The sequence below is a fragment of the Aythya fuligula genome, chromosome Z (genome assembly GCF_009819795.1).
Source record: "Aythya fuligula isolate bAytFul2 chromosome Z, bAytFul2.pri, whole genome shotgun sequence".
NCBI classification, from domain to species: Eukaryota; Metazoa; Chordata; class Aves; order Anseriformes; family Anatidae; genus Aythya; species Aythya fuligula.
In genome coordinates, this window is record NC_045593.1 from 2,211,784 (window position 1) to 2,235,701 (window position 23,918).

The 23,918-nt window shown below is 41.3% G+C and overlaps 1 protein-coding gene across 1 annotated transcript in view; it reads left to right on the forward strand.

Annotated features, from left to right (window-relative positions):
• Positions 1–23,918, forward strand: part of DYM (dymeclin) — a 156,848-nt gene that overhangs the window by 123,542 nt on the left and 9,388 nt on the right. Inside the window, 1 exon segment of the mRNA XM_032205390.1 lies at positions 1,758–1,871. Coding sequence (XP_032061281.1) covers positions 1,758–1,871 — 114 coding nt within the window.

The window sequence follows — 23,918 nt, forward strand, 5'->3', positions numbered from 1 at the left end:
AGATCCCAGCGCTGCAGTCAGTCCTTATCTGTTAGAATGTAAAACCTACCTGCTGCTTCTGCCAGAGGCAGTGAAATTCTCCCCTCTTATTCAAGTACGGAGATAATCGTAACAGCCATACAGAAGGTTAAACCTAAATTTTCCCTTGACTGGTTTTCATGCTTCTGTTGAGTTAAATAAAACAGAATCAGAACAAAAAAAACCACATTTTTATAGATATATATACACTAACCCAAAAAGCAGCTTGCAGCAACTGTCATCTCTGTATCCCACTTGGTGCTTCACAGTTTCTAAAGAAAATTGTTTGGAGATCCAGCAAATCTACCTGCTCAAAACAAGAGCTAGAGTTTCGAGGATCACAGGAGAGGAACAACAAATTTGAATCCCAAAGAAATCAAGCCATCAGCTGTCTTTGTTTTATTAACAGCAGCTGAGCTGGGAGGCATAATTAGGGTAATGGTTTCTGGCTCCAGCTGTGTCTCACTACAGAACAAAGAGAGCTCAGCAGAGATTTTGTAGCATAATACACTCTTCCCCCTTCTACTTGGGAGAATTAACAAAGATTACTTGATGCGCTGGAGGTCACAATTCAGCCACAAGCAAACATTGCCACTTTGCAGAGAAGAGTGTGTCCAACACGTATGAGAAGTCGGGCAACCTACCAGCAGCGAGTGAAAACCACGCATGGCCCCAACCAAGGGGCAGCTGGGTGCTCACATATGCACAGGCTCTGTGAAGTTCCTCTGACCACCTTGTGCTTTCAAAGGACTCTAAGTAGGTGTTGAAGTTTTGCCCCATATCTTTTTCTTATTGTTCTGAGCTTCAGTTCCCCTGCGTGACTGACGAGTTCCTCTGGGAGAAGGGATGGGGCTTGCAAAATGTGCTCTTTTTTGGATGAAAGGAGCTATAGAAATGGAGGTTTTCTGATGTCCCACATGGAGAACTGCCGGTGGAATGTCTGCTGCTGGTGTGACCTACTGAGCTTGGAGAGGGATAAAAGTTAAAGCCTGACCTAACTGTGTTCTATCTAACAAGGACCAGCTGGGTCACAGAAAGGGGGGCTGGAGGGGAAATATGATGAAAATCATCTTGGCCTCACCAGGGAGAATGAGAGCATTGAGAGGGAGTGTACAGGTCCTTGGGCCTGGGATTTGTGATGGAGGAGGTTTATGAGGGACTTTGGGTAGTTAATTTGGAAAGAAGAGAGGTTTTTTTGGTTTGGTTTGTTTTTTTCTTCAAGTCACTGTGGGTTTGGATGCTACAAAACCACTGGGCAAGTCGTGTAGACTCTTGTAGTTGTATTAAGGTATTGAATGGTTTTCTTAGAGCCCCCAGTGTGGGAGTCATGGAAAATAAAGGGATTTTACTTTAATACTTGAAAACTAAACTAAATTTCTGGCCCAAACTATGAAAAAGTGGACAAGAATGCCCTGAAAATCCTGCCTGAGAAGAAGGATAGGATTATAAGCCATGTTTCAGTGTGCAGTACTTGAAAATCTTAATTTATTAATTCAGCTGTATGTGTTAGATTGTAAATTCATCCACACATTGAAAACAGGACAGCAAGAGAATACTGATAATTATGCTAATTTGTCATTAACAAAGTTTTTCTAATTGTGACACAAGCCAGGACATGCTTATTCTTTAAAAAGTACAGATGTATTTATACAGGGAAAGAAGATGAAAGCTTCATGTGTAAATTGATACAAAGATCTCTTCTTTTCTATTTGTTTATGTGCTCTGATTTTTCATTCCAGGTGATCAGCTTTTTTAGCTCCCGATTAGAGCAAGCTGGAGCTGAACTGTCAGTGGAGCGGGTTCTGGAAATCATCAAGCAGGGAGCTGTTGCTTTGCCCAAAGACAGGCTAAGAGTAAGTGCTCGAGACCTCGTCAATTAAAGCGTACTGTTCAATCAATTACATACATACACTTTATATCAGTAATGTCAAAACATCATTTCTCCTATCAGTAGTGGCTGATAAGGGATTACTTTTTGGATTGCAATATGTATATGTTTTCATTTAAATTCGTAACTTGTACTAAATGTTTGGGTGAATTTTCTTGAATAGTTATTAAATTTAAATGTGGAGGAATTAAAATCTGCTAAGGCTAAGTTTTTCTTCATGATCTAAGATGCACCTCTCTGTGTGTTATTAAGATGTAACCAGAATTTTGTTCTCATTTTTTTTGTTAGTACATTCTTCTTTCTCTAGAGTTCTGCATCTCCATTTAGGTCTACATAACATGTTACAAAGATAAATTTCTGTGGTTTTAGTGTCGGGTTAAGAATAAACCAACCCAGTAAAAATCAATTCAGGAACTGCAAGTCTGGTCAACACGGTTGTGAGCTTTCTATATAATCCTGAGCAGACCCCTCTGTTCTCTTCTGAGAATCTCAAATCTCACAAGGGATTCTCACAAGGGATTTACCAACTTGACAGGTTTTGTGAGGCTAAAATCCATTAATGGCTGTGTGATGTTTAAATACTGCAATCATGAAATCTGTGTAAGTACGTACACAAATGGGAGCTCTGTGGTGTGTTTTTTTTTTACATCCACAACAATTTTTGCTTCTCCACTGTGCCAAGTGTATTTTAAATACTTAATGCAGAACCATTTTTGTTCTTACTCCATGATAAGAGAGCAGGAGCTTCTTCTCAAGACCCATTTCTTTTGTAGTAACTTCAGGAAAATATCATCTGATAAGGCATACTGAGTACACACAGCTACTGGCGACGGCTGGTAATTTATTTATACCCTGGTAATTTTAAAACACCCAGTGGGAATTGTCTATCTGGCTGCATATACTAATGTATTTCCTACAGTTCCCAGTGTCCCTGAGATGGCCCATGTAGCAAGTCAACCAGACTGAATTACTTCAGGAGAAATTGGTCTCTAGTCAGAGCTCTGAGCTGCAGTACAGGAATAGCCTAAATAGCAGCAAAGGAGTTGTTGGATCCAAATCCTTCAGGTTGCACCCGTGCTGCATGATGGTGTTGTGACTAGCCAGTAGCAATGTGTACAAAACCAGGCTACAGAGAAACACTGGACCCTTTGCATTTCCTTTCTGTGAGCTGCTTTTTTTTGTGTGTGTGACAACATTCTTATGTGCAGGTAATTAAAAGCTCTTCTGTTACAAGACTACAGTGATTATTGACATAGAGCCATTGCTAAATAAGTTTGTTGCTTACAGAAATTGAAGGTTTTATCACTTACTTAGTGTGCCAGATTGACTTGCATGTTGGGCCACAATTTAAAGAAGTGTTGTTTCAGGAGTGAAATCCTGTCAAGCTTACGTTTTTGTGCATTAATGATAAAGTGTTCAAATTGACATGTTTATAGTGCCACTTAAGTCAACAAATGAAAATTTTTTGGCAACTACTAAACTCTGTAAGTCCTTACCAAGCAGTACAAGGCTTCCTATTTTAAATATGGTTATAGTGTGACTTAGAATGCTTACCTTTGCTTCAAAGGACTTTAGTTTTGGGGCAGGGTTACCAACTGAATGGTTATGGGGACACAATTCTTGTACCCTGGCCACTTGCACCTACCGGTACCGGATTTTCTCTCTCTTTTTTTTTTTTTTTTCCCCAAAAAAATCCCTTTAATCCCTTTGCTATGCAAGAGTTTGGTCATAGCAGGTTACTCTTCTGTGTGGAGAAAGCTGGTGACACTGACATTGGCATCAACAACTGCATGCATTAATTTGTAGATGCTCATAACTCCCTTTCTTTTCAAAGACAGTAATGGTGAGTAGCACACAATTCCCTCCTACAGAAATCACGTTGTAAGTCTTCATACCATCTGCCCTTACATTTCTCTCATAAGGGTCTCACAAGTCTCACTGTTTTTCAGGCCTTCCTCCTCTAGTCTCTGAGGTCTCCAGGGGAAGCTATTCTAAAGCTTGACAAAATCATATTAAGATCAGACTAAAGATATAGTTACACAATAACGTTGGCAACTCTGAGGAATTTCAGCAGCTAAATAAAGGAGAAAGCTTTAATCCTCATGTCTTTAATGACACTCTCTGGGCATGTCTGGATGGGTGGGAGCAGCCCTACCCACATTTGCTCTGCCTGCACAATAGGCCCAGTGGCTGTTCACAACACTGAGCTCCCATCTGTGAGCTGGAAGCTGTATAGCTGCACAGAGCAACTAATACTGCCTGCTGAAAGGACATTTTTCGAGCACATACTAGCTTGGACGCAGCCAATTGACTGAAGTGGCTTCTGGAGAGGAGTTGGCTTGTGCCTGGACAGCTTGGACAATGTGTGGAGGAGTTATGGGTCAGTTGCATCTGGGTTGACACGACCTACACGTAATTACAACGTGAAAAGCTGTGGAGCTTAATCCTGAGAATTTTTGGATCAGCTTTTCAGCTAATTACTAATTAATTTTCCAGCCATCCTTGCTTTTACCATGATATACTCAAGTGCTCTAAAGTAGAGTAGCCCCTGCAGAGATACTACACTTACCTCCTAGAAATCGCCATCTTCAGCTTCAACTCTTTGAGGGAGGTGGTTTAATAAACACAAATTGAGATTTGGAAAAATGAGGAATGAAGCAGCGCTTTTACTCACTTGCTCCTCTACAGCTCAAACAATGGTCTTTTTCCTTATGTGTGAGTACGTAATGTATGCACAGATAAATATAGCGAATGTTTTCAAGTTGCTTATCTTGGCCTTTGTTGAGGAAATGAGCATTCAAGAGGCGTTATATGTATTCAGATCTTGAGCCTTGCTTAGACCATAGTTCAAACATGAATAAAGGTAAACTAAAAATAACAGCACTTAGAGCCATGATCCTGATCTGCATAATGGAGCTTATCAGCTTTGTAGCACACCCTCGTACTCCTGCTCCCTTTCACTGTGGGAAGTAACGTGTGACGCAAAGCAAGCATGTGTGTTAGCAGTAGGGCATGTATGTAGGTATATGCGTAAGGAAAGATACCTTTTCCTGGCAAATAATGGTTGGGAAATGGAAGATACAACTCATATTTTCCTTACAGTTCTGGAGCAACCCGACTGCCATTGAATACAAACAATATAATTAACGTTACTTTGAGCGTATGCTTTTAGCCATGTGCTGTGGAAGGCAGGGAAAGTCCAAGCTGAGTAATTAGCCTTTTAGAAGACTTGTGCATAAACAGAGAGATAAAGGGCAGGTGCTGAAATCAAGAGCTGGTTATTTCTCCTTCGGTCTGTGGGAGGAGATAAATGAAGTTAATATGCCCGTGACTGAGGCAGAAGCCATGGTTTAGAGATAGAGCTGTCTCCTTCGCAGACGAGCAGCCCACAATCCAGGCTCCCTGTTTTATTGCAGAAGCTTATTAAAGGCAATTTAGAGATCATAGTGATAGGTGAAAATTGGCCTCATTCTTTATTTTTATTTTTTAAAGTTCTCAGGCTGCCTTTCTTCCCTTTGGTGAACTATCTGCGCTTTCAGGAGTCGGAGAGTGAGAGAAGCAACACTGTGTCTGGAGCCTGCGAGTTATCTCAGGATTTTAAGGGGAGTTAGCCAGCTGATAACTGGTCTTCTACAATAAGCTGGAAAACTTGTTTCGAATGCCAGCTGTTTACTGGAAACTGGCATTTGGGTTCATGGAATGATCACACTTGGGAGGCCACAGTTAAGGTTTTATAAAAGAAAACTTCCCATTAGCTAAGCCACTTAAAGCAGAGACTTCATTTTCATGAACATATTCTGAGCTGCCCTGCTCCTTTTCTCACTGTGTCAATTAGTATTTTTGTCATCAGTGTGCATTCTGTCATATACTCTTGATGTGTTATACAGACATGCCATTATGCTATCAGCTTGTACCCTTTTGGTATGGTACAAAATTTAATATTTATTGAAGTGCTTTCTAGTTTCACAGGCATTAAAATTTCACAGAACACGTAAAAGGAGCAGAGGTAAAAGCCTTCAATCTCTTGACAGAACAAGCTTTGCATTAGGTGTTAAAAGCACTTTTCGTAGGTTTCCCCTTCTATTAGCCATGTACTTCCAGCTCCTTCCACTTCCATTTGTTTCATAGGAAAAAGCCCCTAATCATCAAGGCACCAGAGAGCAGGGGAAAGCAGTAAATTGTCATGGGATTGCCGGTAGGTACTGCCTGGCAGCCAGGCCAGCACAGCTTTGTATCCTTGGCATATCACCCAGCTCCTGGGGAAGCTGCGCCAACATCAAAAATTCTGCTACCAAAAATGTCATAAAAATAACATGGTTGTTGATGGAGGTGGCAGCAAATGTGTACATCTAGCTCCTGGCTGTGAATGTGTATGGCTGGTCTTTGCTGCAAAGCTGAGTTTTGTTCCTAACCCAACTCCTGGCCACAGATAAAACCCTTTGCTTCAAATGCTGTTGTGCTTTTCCACTTGAATTGGCTGTCTAGAGCAAAGGGGCTTGGCCAGGACTCAGGCATTGCTCCTCAGCTGGTAGAGAAGCTGTGCCGCAATCTGGGCCCGCTCAGCTGCTGCTGGCTGTGCAGGGCCTTCCCACAAGCTGCCTCCCGTGCCAGGCATGAGCGAGCGTGGTGCTGAGCACACGAGGTATGCTCTGCACAGCCACCACGGCAGTGCTGCTGCTGGGACACATCTCTGCGGAGCCAACTGGTCGAGGGGGAGTGCAAAGTGCTTGCACCTATGGAAAGAAGGTGTACCTATAAAAGCAAGTGCGTATTGAACTTGCCAACACTGAGGGAGCCTAAACAGTCTCTGGTTTGGCTGCTGAGCTGTCTCTGGAAAGGTCAGGATGCAGGTAGGAGAGAGGAGATGTCATGTGCAGTCACTTGTACTGTCACACTGTGCAGAGTGGCAGGACGTGGGTAGCACTTGCAACAGTGCCCCACGTTACAAAGAAAATGGTGCATGCGTGTTACCTTATGTGAGAGATCACCCATTGCCCCATCTTCCATTACAGTCACTCCTGGTGATAGCTGCAACACTTTTGTTTCCGGAGTCCTGATGTCCTAAACCCCGCAGTGATCATTTGGCCACAGCAAGATGTGGGCTTTGGAGTCAAGATACAGTGGTTTTTAATGATCTCAAGTAAACCTTGTGGCAGATCTGTGATTCTTAAGCTATGCACAGCTTTCTTGCATTTGTTTAACTGCTGGAAGAGTGCTTCACTACTGTGGGTTTTAGATATAGAGAAGAATGCACAAACTAATTCTGTATGACACTGTAAAGAGGTAGGGGCAGAGGAGGGAGTTAAGGAGACCAGCAACTCCTGTTCAGAGCTCCAGGGCACAGTACTAACCAAGGGAGACAGAAAACTTCCTTAAAAAATAAATTCTCCATCAAATTCTTTCTGTTATTTATGTTTTTCTGACTTAAGGTCAAAGATCTTACTATAGTGGAAGCCGATTGTGTCTAACACATCCTTAGGACTGACATTAGGCAGGCATCTATAATGCAGACTTCCCTTTGCTGACCCTCAATTGCTGTTAACCCTTAGCCTGAAGAAGATCGGATTAGTAAGAGAAGTGTAAGAAACTTTTAAACAAAGTGCTTTTTGGGCTTTTCCAAAATGCCAAACATATGCTAAGAATAATATTTATAGATGGCATATTTCCTTCTGGCAACTTATACCCTCAATTAAGATGTCAAACTTCCCTGCTTCCGTGAGCTGACCTGTAAGTGATGAACAATAATTCATGTGTCTTTTGAAGGCATTCATTTTAGAGGTTAGATTCTTGGAGACCTAGGGAGGAGAAGTATATACTCTACATCCATTGCAAAATACGATTTTGGGTAATCAAGATTCCAGGAAAAATGATCTAGAAAGTTTTTATGGGTCTTGTGGTCAGAAAATAACTTATCATTGAAGCTGTGAGCATGCAAGTCAGACATGTCTGCACTCAGCTGACTCTGGCTAATCTTAAACTGGGATTAACAACCTGTCTGTCTGAACAAGGGCAAACCCTTACGCAGGTGCTCTTCTATTAATGTAAGCCCAGCTGCTTAAATTGTTGAGAATGAGTTGAAACTAAACTCAGTGACACCACTTTATAATAAGTATGTCCAGGCAGGAGTTTATATCATTTAAATCTGTTTAATTAAATGGTGCAAACTTGTGTGTAGGCAAGATCTAACTTAAATATGTGGAAAAATACTATTGAAAAAACCTGTCTATTATTGTGCTTAATGTTAGGTACACACTGACATAATTCAGCATATGGGAACTCCTGACTGTGCATTTCTAGTACTTGGAGAAAGAAAGAAAGGAAAAGCAGCAGTCAGGCTCTTAACTCTGTCATCCCAGAGGGGAAACAAAACACAGATCTTTGGGGTTGTAGTTCGAAATAAGTGCCACGGTCAGTTTTAAAAATTAATATGATAATCCACAGAAATGTTTCCTTAGTAGGAGATAGACTTGAGTAGCTAGTTAGAACATAGACCATGGTAGCAAATTTGGCAGTGAAGTCTATGGATAGTTTTCAACAAAATCATGTCCCTTATGCTTGTGTTTAAACTTCTGTTTATATGTCTGGTTACTTTTTTTTTTTTTTTAACATTGAAGAAGCCAAAGGCCAAAGTAAAGTAGCTTTATCATCAGTTGATTCAAAGTCTTTGAAATTTGTTGACAACTTTTGTTCCATGGTTAAAAAGTGTATTTCAGCAGTCTTTGGAGAAACTTTTTTGTACCTATATATAATGCAAATACAGTTGATGAATTGGATTGAATACTAACAAAACTTGAGAAGAATCCCTCACAAAAGATGGAAGAAATTCAGTAATTTAGAAGCTTTAGGGAAAGTGAAATAAGTTATACTGCAGTCCTTTGAAATGTAGTTTAACTTCTGATTTATAAAAAGCCATGGAATTTCATATTGCTGGACTCAAGATATTTGAAAGGTGGGCATGGCCTTATAGTACTGGTGAGTCACTTACAATGCATATTTATAAAAGTTTGTTTTAAAATATTTAAGTAAAAAAAAACAACCAGAATTCTTCATATAGTTACCATTCCAGTAGGTGTTTGCATGGATTTTGAATGTCATACGTGTCAAGATTTGGTTGTCTTTGGTGTGGTATACGACAAGTCCTTTTGCACATAAGGTCTTAGTTACAGCTGAGTATATTATCTGTTTGAATATTGCCAGGTCTAACAACAGTGGTGTGTACTGTGGCATACACAACCTCTGTTTGGCACTCCCAAAGAGAGTTAGCTAATGCTGTAACTGATACCATATTTATGTGTTACTCTCAAGGCTATTTGAAAAGGGGATGTGCTCTCTACCTCTCCCCAGGTGTCTGCTGAATGTGAAAATTATACAGTATCACATTTTTTTAAATTATTTTTATAGCATTATGGGGAAGGGACTGAAAATACCCACCTCTCAAAAGGCTCCAGAAAACTCAATTTTCAAATATGAATGCTCCTGAGAACCCAAACAACTTGGGTTTGCTTTTACATAGCAGCTGTCAGTCAACTTTGGAATTAAAAACAGCTTTTTAACTTTAAGTAACTTTAGTTTACTTCAGTGGTTATAAATTCTTCCATGGGGGTGGAGAAAAATAAACAGTAACTTCTGGCATTGTTGACTAGAACAAGGAGAAAAAAAAAAAAAAGAGCTATTTAATTTTGCTTGTCTGCCTGGCACACAGTTAAAAACATATTAAGGCTTTTCTGACACCTCCCCATTGAAGAGTAATATAAACATCACTGCAGCGTCAGCATAGGAAAATATGCATTAGCAAGCTTTTGAATCTCTGATCTTTAAAGTGTTTCTCATGTAATATCAGTTTCTTACTGTAAATGAGCCAAAATGTCATTCAAGAGAAAACAATAATCATGCTTTCAACTTGGAGAGAGTACTGTACAAAAGTTTTCTTTATAGATTGAGAATAAATGGAAAACTTCAACCTTGTTATCTTCCTAGTCCCTAAAACATTCATTGCCATATCCTAACACTTCAGAGATCAATGAGTAAAAGAGTGGTGTCATTGGAGAGTTTTACTGTTGCCTTCAGCAGTCTGAAGGTTTCAAGTCACATCTTTGTGCTCATGAGCTGCTAACAGGACCATGAGCAGGTGCCTAGCACTTTGCATGTCTTGTAGCGGGGAGTATGGAGCTCGTACTGACCAATGCTGATTAGTAGAGAAGCAGGACTATGCACCAATTTTCTCTATCCTCTTCCTTCCTCATTTGCCTTGCTACTGTTTTCTAGGAGTCATATTGACTTAGCAGTGGCTTAGAAAAATTAGAACTTCTGTGTTTTTCTCCCTTGTCACTTTAATGGACACCATGGGACTGTTTTTTTGTTTGTTTGTTTGTTTGTTTTTTAATTGCATCATTATAGGCGTAAGGAGGCTGGCCTCATCTTCTAGATCTGCAGTAGTTCAAAGGGCTACAAAACAAAGCTGTTCATGCCTTTGCGGGGTATCCATGCCCACCCACGGTGGTCAGCAGTCTGGTAAAGATCTCATGGCATGCTGCCGTGTGTTTCTTCCTGCTCTGCATGCAAACAGTAGCAAAAGTGAATCCCCGTGAGCTGCTGAGCTTCAGCTGACTTGGTTGAAGAGATGGAGGTAGAGCCGGGTTAACTGGTGAAAAATAAGCTTGAAGGAGCTGTGAGGCTTGATTGCACTCACCAGTTCTGTTCATTCTGCTTTTGCAAGCTCATATGTTGACATGGGATGGTAAAATGAGAACTATTCAAAGAGTAATTCCTTTTATACTGGCTGTTATTGAAATAAGACACTGATGTCTAAATCCCTTCATTGTGCTTTCATTTGTTATCATAGTAGTAGTATATAAACATTAATGCTACAGTTTTACTCTTCACTTATGTCAACCAGCCTGTGGTGTACCATAACCTGCAGCATCCCCTCCATTTTCATGCCACCACCTGAGGAGAGAAGAAAGCAGGCAGTTTTTCTGCTGTAGTTTTTCTTGCTCGTTCTGTGATCTGGGGGGGGGGGGGAGCTATTGCAACATAAGGTAAAATCATAGTAGTAGACCAAAAGTATCAGTGATATTTTCAAAGAGGGTGGTACTTTTACTACGAAAATGCTCTGAAAGAGTAACTGATGCACTTCATGTTCCTTTCAGGTATTCTCATTGCTCCTCTCATTTGGGGTCTGAAGTGTGTATTAAATAACACAAGTGAAGTCACAGAAAGGACCAACAGGGACTGGGCTACTGGAGTTTATTTGCTCTATACTTAGACCCTGGTGTGTCTGGAGTCATGCTCTGGTATTCCTCCAAGGCCATGCGTCTTGGTTACAGACCTGGGTAGATAGTTCACATAAAGAACTTTCTATTTCGATGTTGTTAGCTTGTGTTTGTCAGCCTGAGCCTGAAGCACAGTGCATCAAAGATCCCAGTAATGTCATGGTATTGTGATAAAGGGCAGAATGAGTCAAGTGAGCATTTTCCTTGGGAGCAAGAAAGAATTTATCCCAGGCTTTGCAGAGAAACAGAAGATGCAATAAAAATGCATTCAGACACTCCAGTTGAGAACAAGCATAATATTTCTTTAGCTTCCCTGACTTCCTTTTTAGATTTTTTTTTTTTTTTTTCAGTAAAATTATGTTCTACTTCCCAGTAAACTCTAGAACCAACAGTACTTTCTCACTGTCACTGTGACATCTGTTTGTGCTGGTGTAGCTAATCAATTACAGACATTGTTGCTATTATAAGCCTGCAAGCCACTTGAAAAGTTACCCAGGATTTTTGTAATGAAGGGCCTGAAGTTATTATTCGAGCTATTTTTTCCTTTTATCTTCCCTTCAGGGGTCATCAGACTGGCAGTATTTTTTTACAAGCTCAAACTTTAGACTTTTAAAAGTTCAAATCTCTGTGTGTCAAGCTACTTGAATTTCCTGTAAAAATGTTTGAGTTGCGAATCAATTTGTAATAATATAAAAGTGAACAAACATTCAGGTTAACTCTGTATTAAAAGAAGGAACTTTAACTGGGCTGTGATTTTCTGATATATTTATATTGAAGCATATTTGTCATCTTGCAATTAGTTCTGATACTTACTGTTAACATTCAGTAAAATTGCCAGTCATGTTTATGAGGATAACTTCTCAAGAATCACTTGTTAGTTTAAAAGCAGGAATCTGCAAATTGTGAAATTGGCGTTCAGCTCTCCAAGCAACGCAGCCTATAGTTCCCATTGAAAATGCATCCTTTGCAGCCTTGCTATTGCCAAAATATCTCCAATAATGAATGATTTATTCTTCTGTATTTGGATTTTTTCCTGTGGGGAGGGTGGGGAAGACTCTAAACTGCTGAATACAAAGTCATTCCTAGGAGTTGGCTCTAAAACGCATAAACAACACAGTTAAAAGTTACATACCAACGCGTGTTTTATACAGCCATGTGTTTTCAGCTCGGTTGCTTAAAGCATAATATAAGAAGTGTGCTCGAGCTGCTTTATTTTTAAGGGGATCCCACATGTTTATGGAGCGCTATCACGTTGCGCTTCAGCCCAAGCTCTAAATGGAGTCTGGCAGTCCCGGCGTTCGCATGGTGCCGTTTGGCTCGGCAGCGATAAGCAATAGACAGTCTGGCTCCTTCCAGGAGCCTCTCAGTCATGTCTGAGCACTTGACAGTTCCGAAACCCTCTGGCTGACTTTCCCCTGTGGACCGTTCATTTATCAGGAAATGAAATTGGTTACAGGATTTCTCACGTTGCCAAACCTCACTGACGAAATCTGGTTTGTTCCTACTTTCAGAAGTAGTAAGAACACATTAACTGTTTATGCTTGTTAGCGGCTTTATTGCTTTTGCTAAGAAGAAGCCAGGTTCATTCTAACTTTTAAAGGTTTCTGGAAATTGCTGACACGCATTCTCCCTATATGAATGTTTTACCAATGCAGTGAACTTGATAATTTTGCCTGTTAAATGCATCACAGTTGCCACTGGTTTTAAATATTATGTTAGGACAATTAAATCATTTTAATATGAGATTTACCCAGTGAATTCAGTGCATTCTAGCTTGAAATTTATGTTCTAAAGAAGAAGAAGGAAAATTAAGATTTATTAAAAATACAAATAACGCTTTGTTGTTTACAGGGATGTTTTAAAGTAGGTTATATAATTTATAAAAGCTTAACCAGAATTGAATAGAAATACATTTTTAATTATGCTGATGAGATGGCAACAAAAAACAAGTGCAAGCAGGGTGCAGTTGTTTCAAATTATGCTGCTGTGTTTGCAGGTACTTAGAAACCCAGTTGGTTTATGTTGGATTGGGGGTGGGGGCAAGCCAGCCACTGCTTTTTTAGTTACTATTTGGATGTCATTATCCTTTGTTATAGGTCTAGTTTTCATCCAACTTCAAAAATCAAGCATGCATTTTAAAATCCTGAAAACAAGTGAGAGCTTTCAAATGCGTGTTTTCTGGAGACGGAAGTTCACAGAGAAGTGGCTGGCAATCACTTCTATGTGGACGAGTTTTCAGTGGGGCAGATTGCAGTGAGAAGTAAGCACAATTTATTAATATCGACAGGTACCCCTATTGGTGTTGCATTTAGCCAGTGGTCAGCATCTGTCTGTTAAACCCTCTAAGCTTTGTCCCTAAGCAGCTGAGCGAGCTGCTGTCATTCTTCTGTTGCAATACTGTGTTTGTGTGCTTAAGAGTGGATGGAGAAATGACCATTAGCAAGTTGTCTGATGATGGGTGCAGATGGCTGTTTCTGTATCACTTGAATCATTTCAGTTTGTGCAATGATGCGTTGCAGCGGGAGCATTTCTATTGTAACATATCAATATGTTTTAGTGCAATCAATAGTTGTAACCTCCTGTGTATGAAATTAATAAGCCCAGAGGTAAAGCACAGTGCACATATGGTAATTATTACGTCTGGAAGTGGTTGTTGCATTAATTGATAGCAGTAGCAAGTAATACAGCTTTACTTAATTTCATTGTTTCTTATATGAAGTTCCTGTAAATAGAATTTTTGCACTCTGTTATCAGAGTTCTTTCCCCATTTTGTTTAGAGTGGATCACTATGAAAATATTTAGAGGTTCCTTAGCTCATTTAGCTTTCTTACAATTTTGGGTCCTTTGTCTATAAACAAGAAGTTGCTGAAAACAGCTTGTCTGCAACCTATGGAAGGGCCATTAAGTCTCTGCCATTCACCGAGACTCGGTTGGTATCGCGGGATCAGCATGTGGCTGATGCCAGCAAGGGACACTGTTCGTAGCCTGTACCTGCAAGGCTAAGCCGATTCAAAAGAACATAAGTAGATGATTTGGCCTCACTGCTGACATAACTGAGACTCAGAGAAATCAGATGCTTTCAAAGCTGAGTCTGCAGCTGAAGTCTGTTAACTTTAAAAAATAAAAATAAAAAAAAAAATTACAAAATTAGCATTCCTTGCCTTTTTTTTTTTATGTGGTATGATTTTTCCGAGAAAAAGACATTTTTAACTAGCATACCATATATGCCACTGAGAGCCTCGGAACATTGGCCCTTTCCATTCTGAACCCAGGAATCCAGGAGGTTGTGAAGGGCCGTGCTCACCCGAAGATCCGTCCTGTCTGTCATTGAGAAGCTACCGATGATGAAGGCCAAAGGGGTGTCATCCATAGGCACCAACACTCAAATACACTCTTGCTTTACATGTGGAAACATCAATGTATCTGTCATGGTCCCCAGAAGACCATTATTACCACCACGGGAAGCTTTAGTCATTTTCTTTCTTCAACCCTTGCATAAGATCTTTATTTTCATTAATGCCAACCAGATAAGTGACTGGCTGAAAATAGAGTACTCTGAGGTATCAGGTTATCATAGTGTTTTAAATGCAAATACAGGAAAACCTTACATGTAGGTTTTTCAGGATTATGGTGGCAGATTTATTTTTGTTTAATCCAATATTTTATGTATTTTGATTGCCTCGCTTACATTCTGCTAGAGTTTGATCGCAGTTCTGTAGGGAATATGTTTCCTATTCATACATGGGACCTTGATTATCGTACTGGAAGCCAGAGAAGTGAATTTTGTCCAGAGAAGAAGGAATGCAGCAAGAACTGGGTATTGCACAACAAGACGAGGTAGCTTGGGAGGGTGGTGTGTTGGGTGAGTGACTTGAGTAACAGTGATTCTGCAGTTCAGGAATGAGGTGCATTGGCCAAGATGAAGATGAAGGGTGGGCTAGCTCAGGACACTCCTATTCCCAAGCTGTTGTCTACATGGAGACTAATATTTACATGGAGGCTTAAAGTCTGTCCCCTCCACCCCTGAAAACTCTTCCAGTTACCTTCTGGAAGCTGCATTCTGAATTCAGTCATTTCATTCCAGAGTAATTGCTTTCTTCAGAAAATAGAACAATTATACTGGAATGAAATCACCTTATCCTGGAGTTACCATAGCTGCTTCGGAAGAGGTATTCAATAATTTTGCTGTGCAAGTTGGCCTTACACGGAAGTCTGGCCAGAGTTTTGGTTATCCAAAACCACTTTTGAGAACAAACTAAAATGTTCAGAGGACAAGGTCTTCTCTAGGCAGCCAGGAGAAATGTATATATTAGTGATGCTGAAGCTAATGCTTTAAACTGAGAACATAGAAGGGGAAAATAAACCATCCTAGGAACGGGGAAAAAAGCATTGCAAGAATTTTCTGCCATGTGCAGCTGTTCCCCAGTGTGTTTCTCCTGTGATTGCCTTTATGTGGCAGTCACCTGGTTTTACTCCATTCACTGCTACGCAGAACTGTAGCTGCAGTTACAATCCTGTAAGCAGCCGAGCTGATTAATGTCTCAGCCTTGCCTGTGGCAGCTTGTGGATTGTAATTAACTGCTTCCCATTAAGGCAACAGATGAGAATTCATGCAGTTACATGTAGAGGCTTTAGAAGATGGAATAGTGTCCTATAAGAACAGTTATTAAAGTGTAGTGCAGGTTTTTTTTTGTTGTTTTTTTTTTTTTTTTGAGGGGGGGTGTTTTTTTGTTTTGTTTTATTTTTCTATTTTGTATTTTCTGATGCAGGGTTAGGCCATCAGGAAACTATAGATGTTGCAAAGCTAAGAATTCCTTTGAACCTGAACAAGAGCAGAACTGGGGTCTGGGCAAAACAGAAGAAGGTGGAGGGTCAGTTATCAGGACTTTCAGACGTGTCATTTGGCCAGGTAATAAGCAAGTTGTTTGTTCATGTTTGGCATTAAAGTTTGTAATAACAAAAAAAAAAAATAAAAAATGGGTGAAAGAGCTGTTCATCAAGTAGCCAGGGAAAGAAGAGCACAGATAGCAAAGAATTTGTTATTTAGCATTTGCTACGGTGTAGTTAGCATCCTTTCACACCCAGTGATAAAAAAGAGAGAAGGAAGAACGAAGGGAAGTACAACCAACGATAAAGAACAAGCAGCAGTGACACTCTCAGGGCTGGTGTCCTCTTAACTAGCAGTTAACGTTTGGCTTGTCTCCTGGAATAGAGCACCAAATACAAAATAGCTGTTGTCTGAAAATATTCAGATATCTAAATGTGGATCTTCAACAAGAAATATGCAATTCTTTGGGCATCCTGTAGGGAGCAGAAAAATATTTCTGTATCGTGACACAAGGGAAGTACATTGCAACAATTTTCTCCTTCCTTGAATCAGAAGTGTGTGGTTGTGCTTTGCTGGTGGTGTAGGCATTGTGAAAGGGGCAGCTCAGTGTCCTAATTTCATGTCCTGTGAAAGATGCCCCATGCAGTTCTTATCCAGGAGCCAGCAGGAACCAGCGCTGCTATGAATTTTTGAGTGGGGGGGAGAAAAAAGTGGTAAATGGTACTATTTTCCTATTATCACCCTGTATGAGGGATGTTTTCCTTCCTGCTGCTCTCCAGATGGCAGAGTCTTTGCAAAGGCAGTGCCGGTGATAAATGTGGGGCCTGATGTTAGGTGCTCTGCAAACTTTGTGGAGGGGAAGGGTCAGGAGATGACATACAAACTCCAGTCACTAAAAGGAACATGAATTACTGAAGGAGATAAATCAAATATTTCTCCATGCACAACTAAAGTCTAGTCTAGGCCTTCCATTGCCCCGTGAAATACCCAACAAGACTGGAAGTGAACGTAGCCACAGAATCTGATTTTTTCCACGTGAGTCCTTGAGATGCATTGCCTGCCAATGCATCTACTTTGGTATTGATTTAGCTGTGCAATTTAACATAAATAAATATGCTCTAAATTTAGTATTTCAGTGGCTTGTATAGAGATGGGGTCATTCTCTTTATAGGAAGAACAAGCTCATGCAGGGACTTTGAGTAGAAGGATTTAAACCTCAGGCAGGTTGTGAAACATGAAACAGTCTGCTTCTGTCTCTCTGGTTGTTTGTCACCACCTACATTAAATCGGTTGATTCGATGAGCCATTGATATAAAGAAGCTACTACAAGAATTCAAAGTGTAAGATGTTAGGCAGAAAGAAGACACGGAGGAAACCAGAGGATGGGAAAACAGCGCGAAGCCTTCCAAGGAGCTTCCCTTAGTAACAGATCTCTGACACTGGTAAACAACGTTTTGCGTGTGTTTCTCAAAGCTACTTCAATTCTGCTAACCACTTGTCTGCCACATAATTTGAACTCTGTTAACCTTCAAGGATGATCCCATTTTTTTGAAAGGGAACGTAGAGGAGCTTCCCTGTCCAGAGCTGTAGAGCTTCGCTGGCTTTGCAGCAGCTTGGCAGGAGCCCAGCGCGCTCATTGAGCAGCCCATAACTCCCCGTCCAGTGCGTGTTACAGGAGGGCTCTGAGCCAGAGCCCATCCCGTATTAACTTAGGAGCTATACATTTATCCAGGCTAAGTAACGTTTCCCAAGTTTCCCTCCTCCTCCTACATACCATAGAAAGCCACCCTATGTACTCTATACTTTTATTACATTTTTCACCGTGACTAAATCTGCTTAGCATGTGTTGTGCAGCCTTCCTTACTTAGTTGCATATGTTGTTAGTATAATGAAAAGTCCAGTGCCAAATGCACTGCATGTGCATGACGTGTTGTTTCCAAATATCTTGCAACTTCGGTCAAAGCAAACTAAAATTATGCTGAAATACTCTGACATTTTTTCTCCTTGGTTAAGAGCTATTTCCAACCCATGTGTTCATTTTCTAGTGCAAACCTTCAGTACCAGCGAGGTAGCTGGAAGGAAAAAAAAAGTTGTGTGTGAAATGAACTTACTGCTTTCTTTAATGGTAAACCCATTTTTCTCTTTCTGATTAAGGAAAGGATTAACCTCTCTTTTATATTTATATCTTAATATATACGCAAAGATAATGTGATGGAGGCCAAGTTCTAAAATTTTATCCTAGAAGGTGCAAGACTTGGAGATTTATGAACAACTGAAAGCAAGATAGGGACAGAAGACATCATGTAACCAAATTCCAATTATACCAGTCCTATTGCTCATCCGCTTGTAAGGTTTAGCTGTCTCTTCTGAATTAGTCTTTTAAATTAACTTTCTATAACATGTGGCAGATTGAGAAAAACAGTCCTCAGAAGATTTCTGCCCTGGTTGACAGATGAACCAGATAATGGAGTATAATCTTTTCCATTTTCATGATTTGACACATTTTCACTTCTGTGTGTATGTTTAACTCAAGGAATCAAAATAAATTTGAGTACAGAATATAAATCCTAGACAAAATTACAGCTTTCGTTGCAGTGTTGGGTTAAATGTAAACAGCATGAATGTTATAGATATCTTTTAATTAAATGCATAAATTAGAGAAATGTCTTGAATGTTTACAGCAACTACACCAAGGAGTGAGATGAGGAAGAAATGTACTTTGTCAGCTGAGAGCTGCCTCAACTACATTCCCATATGGAGTTTAATTTTGTCACAACCTTTGGTACAAGTTGCAATGCTTCTATCCAGTTGATTTACAGGCTGTTTGTTCCTGCTTGGAATGATTGGTGCTTTAGATGGCCTTTTCCTGGCCAAGTGGGGGATTTCTCACGTATATCTGCATCGCCCTCGAGGGCTCTGCTGTTGGAGCTGAGAGGGCATGGTTTAGGTCACCGTGGCTTTCTGGTAGCTGTATAGTTACGCAGTGTGAGATGATAGCATTGAATCTTGAATTCACATGGGTTTGGGTTGGGTTTATGGCAATGCTCAACCCACAAGCTGTTGAGCTTGCAAACAAGGGCCGATCTTCTTGACCATGGTCTCATGTTGACTCCTGACCCTAGCAAACCCTGCTATACTCCCTTCTACCCAAGTGCCAGCCTGTTAGCTTCTCTCATTACGCTTTATGACCATGCTAGCACTCCAGGTAGGTGCAAAGTGTTTCCAGCCATGGGTGTTGTAACCAGGGAGATGGGGAAAGACAGGGAGTCCTGCAGGACATACATTGCATCTACTATTTGCATGCCAGCTCAGTAATTTATGCTAACTCCTTTGTCACAAAAATCAGTTAAACTATGGCAAGAGCAATCAACCTACGGCTCTTGAGCTGGGCATGGCTTGAGGGCAGCCAGCACAGCATTGGGGTGTGAGATTTTCATGGCACCATCAGAGTATACGCTGTGCATGTGCTGCAGCTAGATAATGCTGCAGCAGCATCCAGAGGCTCCAGGAGGAAGATTTCCCTTCCTTTGCTGCAGCGTGTTGGGTATCACTAACCCCAGCAAGGATTGGTTTTTGCTGATAGGAAACCAGAGGCTTGTATCAGATGGCTTCCTGAAGACAGGTCTGCTGGCTGTGTGAACAACCAGAGCTCCGCAACAGAGCAGGGAATTTTGTATCTAAGGAATGGAGCAGGACAAGAGCACAGCCCTTACACTCACATGTTGTCCTTTATGCATGGACCCTGAGGTTCGAGTGGTGGTTGTAACTCTGAGCTCAGAATCAGGCAGCAAAACTGTGGTTGAATTCCTCTTGCTTACCTTCACCATCAAGTTTTGCCAGGCTCTGTCCTTCTGTACTAAGACCAGCCAGGACTGGTTGCTGGCACCAGGGTTAACAGTCTTGACCTGCAGAGAGGAAGGGGGCAGATATGTTCAGTAACAAAGGGCCATAATAACATTTACGAGTAAATGTTAGAATTCCCCAGCCTGAGGTGGAGAATCTCTAGAACTGTTTTCTTCATGTCCTAAAGATGAGTTTTGGGAGGCCTTAATACAGTTAAGTTCAGTGAAGGCAGGCAGATACTGAAATACTGCATCTAAAGCATAGTCAAACAGAAAACACAAACAATTCTCATGTGTTAGTACCAAAGTGAATGAGCAGTTCGCTTAAGACCCTTTTACAGTCTGGGGTGATTGTTTGCATTAAAAATAATAGTTTCACTACATCAAAGTGCTGCTTTTCAAACCCATAGCCACAGGATGACACCAGGCACGCAGGTCCCTTTTTGGATGTGGCCAGCTAAGAGACGTGCAGCTGCCCAGCTGCGAGACCCATGGAGCTGTCCTCCACCTCAGTGATTCTCATCCTCACTCATTTCTTATCTTTCGCTTTGCCCTCCTACACTCTGCTTGCCTCTGTCATTGATAAAGGCTTGTTTCCAGTAGCTAATTTGAATGTGCCATCATGACCTAAAAATCTATTTCAGAAACGGCACCCCAGATATATGGTGAGGTCAGTTTAAACCCCCCTGGTTTGGATCCATCTTCACGGGGCTTTCAGCATTAGGGCAAATCAAAAAAAAAAAAAGAAAAAAAAAAAGCTGCAAAGTCCACGTCTGCAAGATAAAGAACATTAAAACCCTGCGTAAACGTTCACATTTGGCACAGGTTCCTCAGCTCAGAGTCCCAGCGAGATAAGGCTGCAGTCTGGCACTACGTGTGAAGGTTGGAGAGGTCTTACTGTCATTTGATGTTTCGCTCCTCAAGACAAACAAATTTGATTTCCTGCATGTAGTGGGCAGCGCTGCTCATCTCACGGCACAATTGTCTGTTTGCTGAGGCTTAAAATACTTGAGGAGGGAGTACGTCCGTCGTGGTGTGCATTTTCCAGTTCAGAGAGATTAGGGAGCCAAAGGTCTGCAGACTCAATAGGGGCGTTAGTCAGCATGTCCTGAACTTCAGGCAGATAAGGGTCCACTTCCTAGGCTGCCCTGATCTGGGAGTTAACAGCTGGTGACAGTGAGTCTGCCTCTGTTCCTAATTGTTATCGTTTTGTAATATTTACAGGTCTGGCTCTCCCAGATTAAAATGTACGAAATCAAGAGGAGGTCTTCCTTCAAGCGTCTTCCCCCGGCGCACGCTGTGCTCGGCGCTGCTGGCGGGTGGGGAGAGGATGTTTGGGCTTGGCGTGCCGCGCCGCCGACATGCGTGGTGGGAGGGATGGGAGGAGGATGTCGGCTCTGGCTTCGTCTTTGTGGCTGCTATTATGTAAAAGCAAAACCTCGTAAAAAGAGCTGCAAGGAGCCCTCTGCACAAGCGGATCCATTGTAAATGTCAACATCGACGAGGCGAATTGAAGCAGCGTGTTAAACAGAGCTGGTGGAGAGGGGCTGAGGGTTGCGTTTCCCTGTCTGGTGCACAGAGCCAAAGCCTGTGCACTGTTTTGGACCCCTGCACAGTGATAACAGAGAGCAGCTTGGTCCCAGTTGTCCGAAGTAATGTTCTTTTTGGCTTGGTGGGTTGTTTTGGATGATGCTGCAGCATTGCACCAGTTTCCAGTGAAAGCATGTCTGGGACCTCATCACTGGAAAAATATGCAAACTGAATCACTGTGCTCTTCTCCTGCCACCTTTTGTGTTGGGGGAATAAGTTCTACGCAACTAAAGGAGAAAACAAACAAATGTGACATTGTAGTAACACTGAATTTTGGTTGGAAGAAACTGGTGTGCAAAAGCAGCGTTTGACCTCTTGGTCTTCTGCCTTCGTGCTTGAACTGGATAATCCCAGGACTGCATTAGAGCAGCACAGAAGGCTCGTGTAGGTAGTTTCCAACAGGAAAATCCTTTAACTATCAAATTAGTGTGGTTTATGCTGTCAGCATGCTTGAGTCCCTTTCTTCCCATCTTGGAGTGCAGAGAACAGCAAGAGGAAAATCTGTGCTGGAGATCTCATAGGTGGTTGCTGACTGTTCACCAGGGTGGCTGGAGGAGTTTTCTGCTCTTTTCCCAGGGCTGGGGAGGAAAAACCCTAGCCCTGGGCATGAAAATTCCCCTGGAACAGTGAGAAAATGATAACCTTTACATATTAAAAAGGTGAAAAAAGCTGGGTCAGAATTTATCGATTGCCCAGACAAGGGCACCTGAGACCAGTCCCTCCTGCAGCCACACAGAGTGCTTGTTCTGCTGCGTTACAGAAACACACAAATGTAGGTCATGTTCTTGAAGATTAATCATTTCCTTCATTGCTAGAGTTGTACCAAACACCCTGAGCTTATTTTGCTTTGCTGATTGCATGTCTCTGGCACAGGTGGTGGCAGTTTCATTTGCACAACTGCAGGGTTTTTCTGTGGGAGTAGAGGAGGTCAGGCAGCAGTGAGAGGTTGAGCTGGGTTTTGTTGCAGCAGCGGAACATCTCTTGGTGGAGGAAGCGCAGGGTGATGGGGCTCTGTGTTAGCCTAGGTGGAGCAAGCTTCAGCGATGTTATCTGGAGCCCAGAGCATTTCCACAATAAACAACATTCCTTGTCTTTTAGGCTAGTCTCCTATCAAAATCAAAACAGCTGCTGTGACTGAGGGAGTAGCAGTCGCTGCTAGAAATTTTAAAAGGGTGATTAACTCCAGGATTTGTGTGCAGATCTACCATGTCTTTCAGTATTCAGTTACGTATAGTAGTATATGCTAGTTATTCAGCAGGATTACTGTCTCCAAACTTCTTGTTGTTCGTATGCTTCATAGGCCCTTTTAAAACTTTAACAGTGAAGAAAAGCTCACCTGAAAAGTTTAATGAATTATACCAATTAGACTAAAAGCATGCAATTCACTTCCCAGAAAATAATTAGGAGATAGTTCTCTGACTTTACAAGCAGAATATTGGTTGGCATTTATGGTATTATTTTTGCTTTAGAAAATGTTCGATCAAGGGAATATAGATCTCTCTTTTATGTAGAGATCGAAACAGACTTTGTAACCCAGATACACGATTTATTCTCTGCTGTCAAGTAGGCTGTGTGCGCCGAAGGGAAGGCTTCTGCCTCCAGCTCTGGGGAAGCACTTGCACTTTGTGCCAGCTGCCGTGTGTTTTGCACACTCCTCTCAAAGTGTACTCTTCCCCACCTTCACTTGCCTAAACTTAATATTTTCCATCTTTGGCGCTGTGATCCAAACAGTGCGCATACTACAGTCTTAGGAGAACTTCAGTTTTTGCTCAATTCAAGACTTTCAGTCTATTTTCATTCATTTTTTAATTCCTCCTGACATGCACAAGATGCAAAAGTGAATGAGAGGGTCCCAACAGAGTTATCAAAGCCAATTTCTTTGTTTACAGTTTACGTTCAGCATACTTGAAAAGTGGCAGATTTTGAACTTTCTCATACACAAAATTCTGGAAATAATTTCAGCCTGGAATCTGTTCTGTTTGGGAAGAGAATGGGTTGGTTGCCGGGGGGTCCTTTATAATGTCACAGGGTTTAATTCTGAGTATTCCTGCCTACCCAAGCCCTTCCTTGAGGGAACTGCTGAAGCATCATTGTCTTGATAGTGAGTTGTAGCAAAACAAGGTATCCAAAGCCTAACCTCAGAACCTTTAATCTGTCTTTTCCTAGCAACTGTGTAAACCTGTATGAAGTTGGCAATGAATAAGTGATTTCTAGATGAATTAAGCCTTGAACAAAAATACTTGCTACAAACATACTGTTTTTTACCGCTCTGTAAAGCTTTGCACAGCATTCTAGAGAAGGATGGGTTGTGAGCTGAAACGCAGGAAGACAGAGCTTAAACTCATTCGCATCTTCCCTAGCACTGTTAGAAATAGTCTCTACTATTACGAAGTGTGCATTCTCTGCAAATCCTGTGGAGGGAAACTGTGTACATCCACTTCATATCAATACAAGTTTTCTCTCGTAGTAGATTGGTTCAT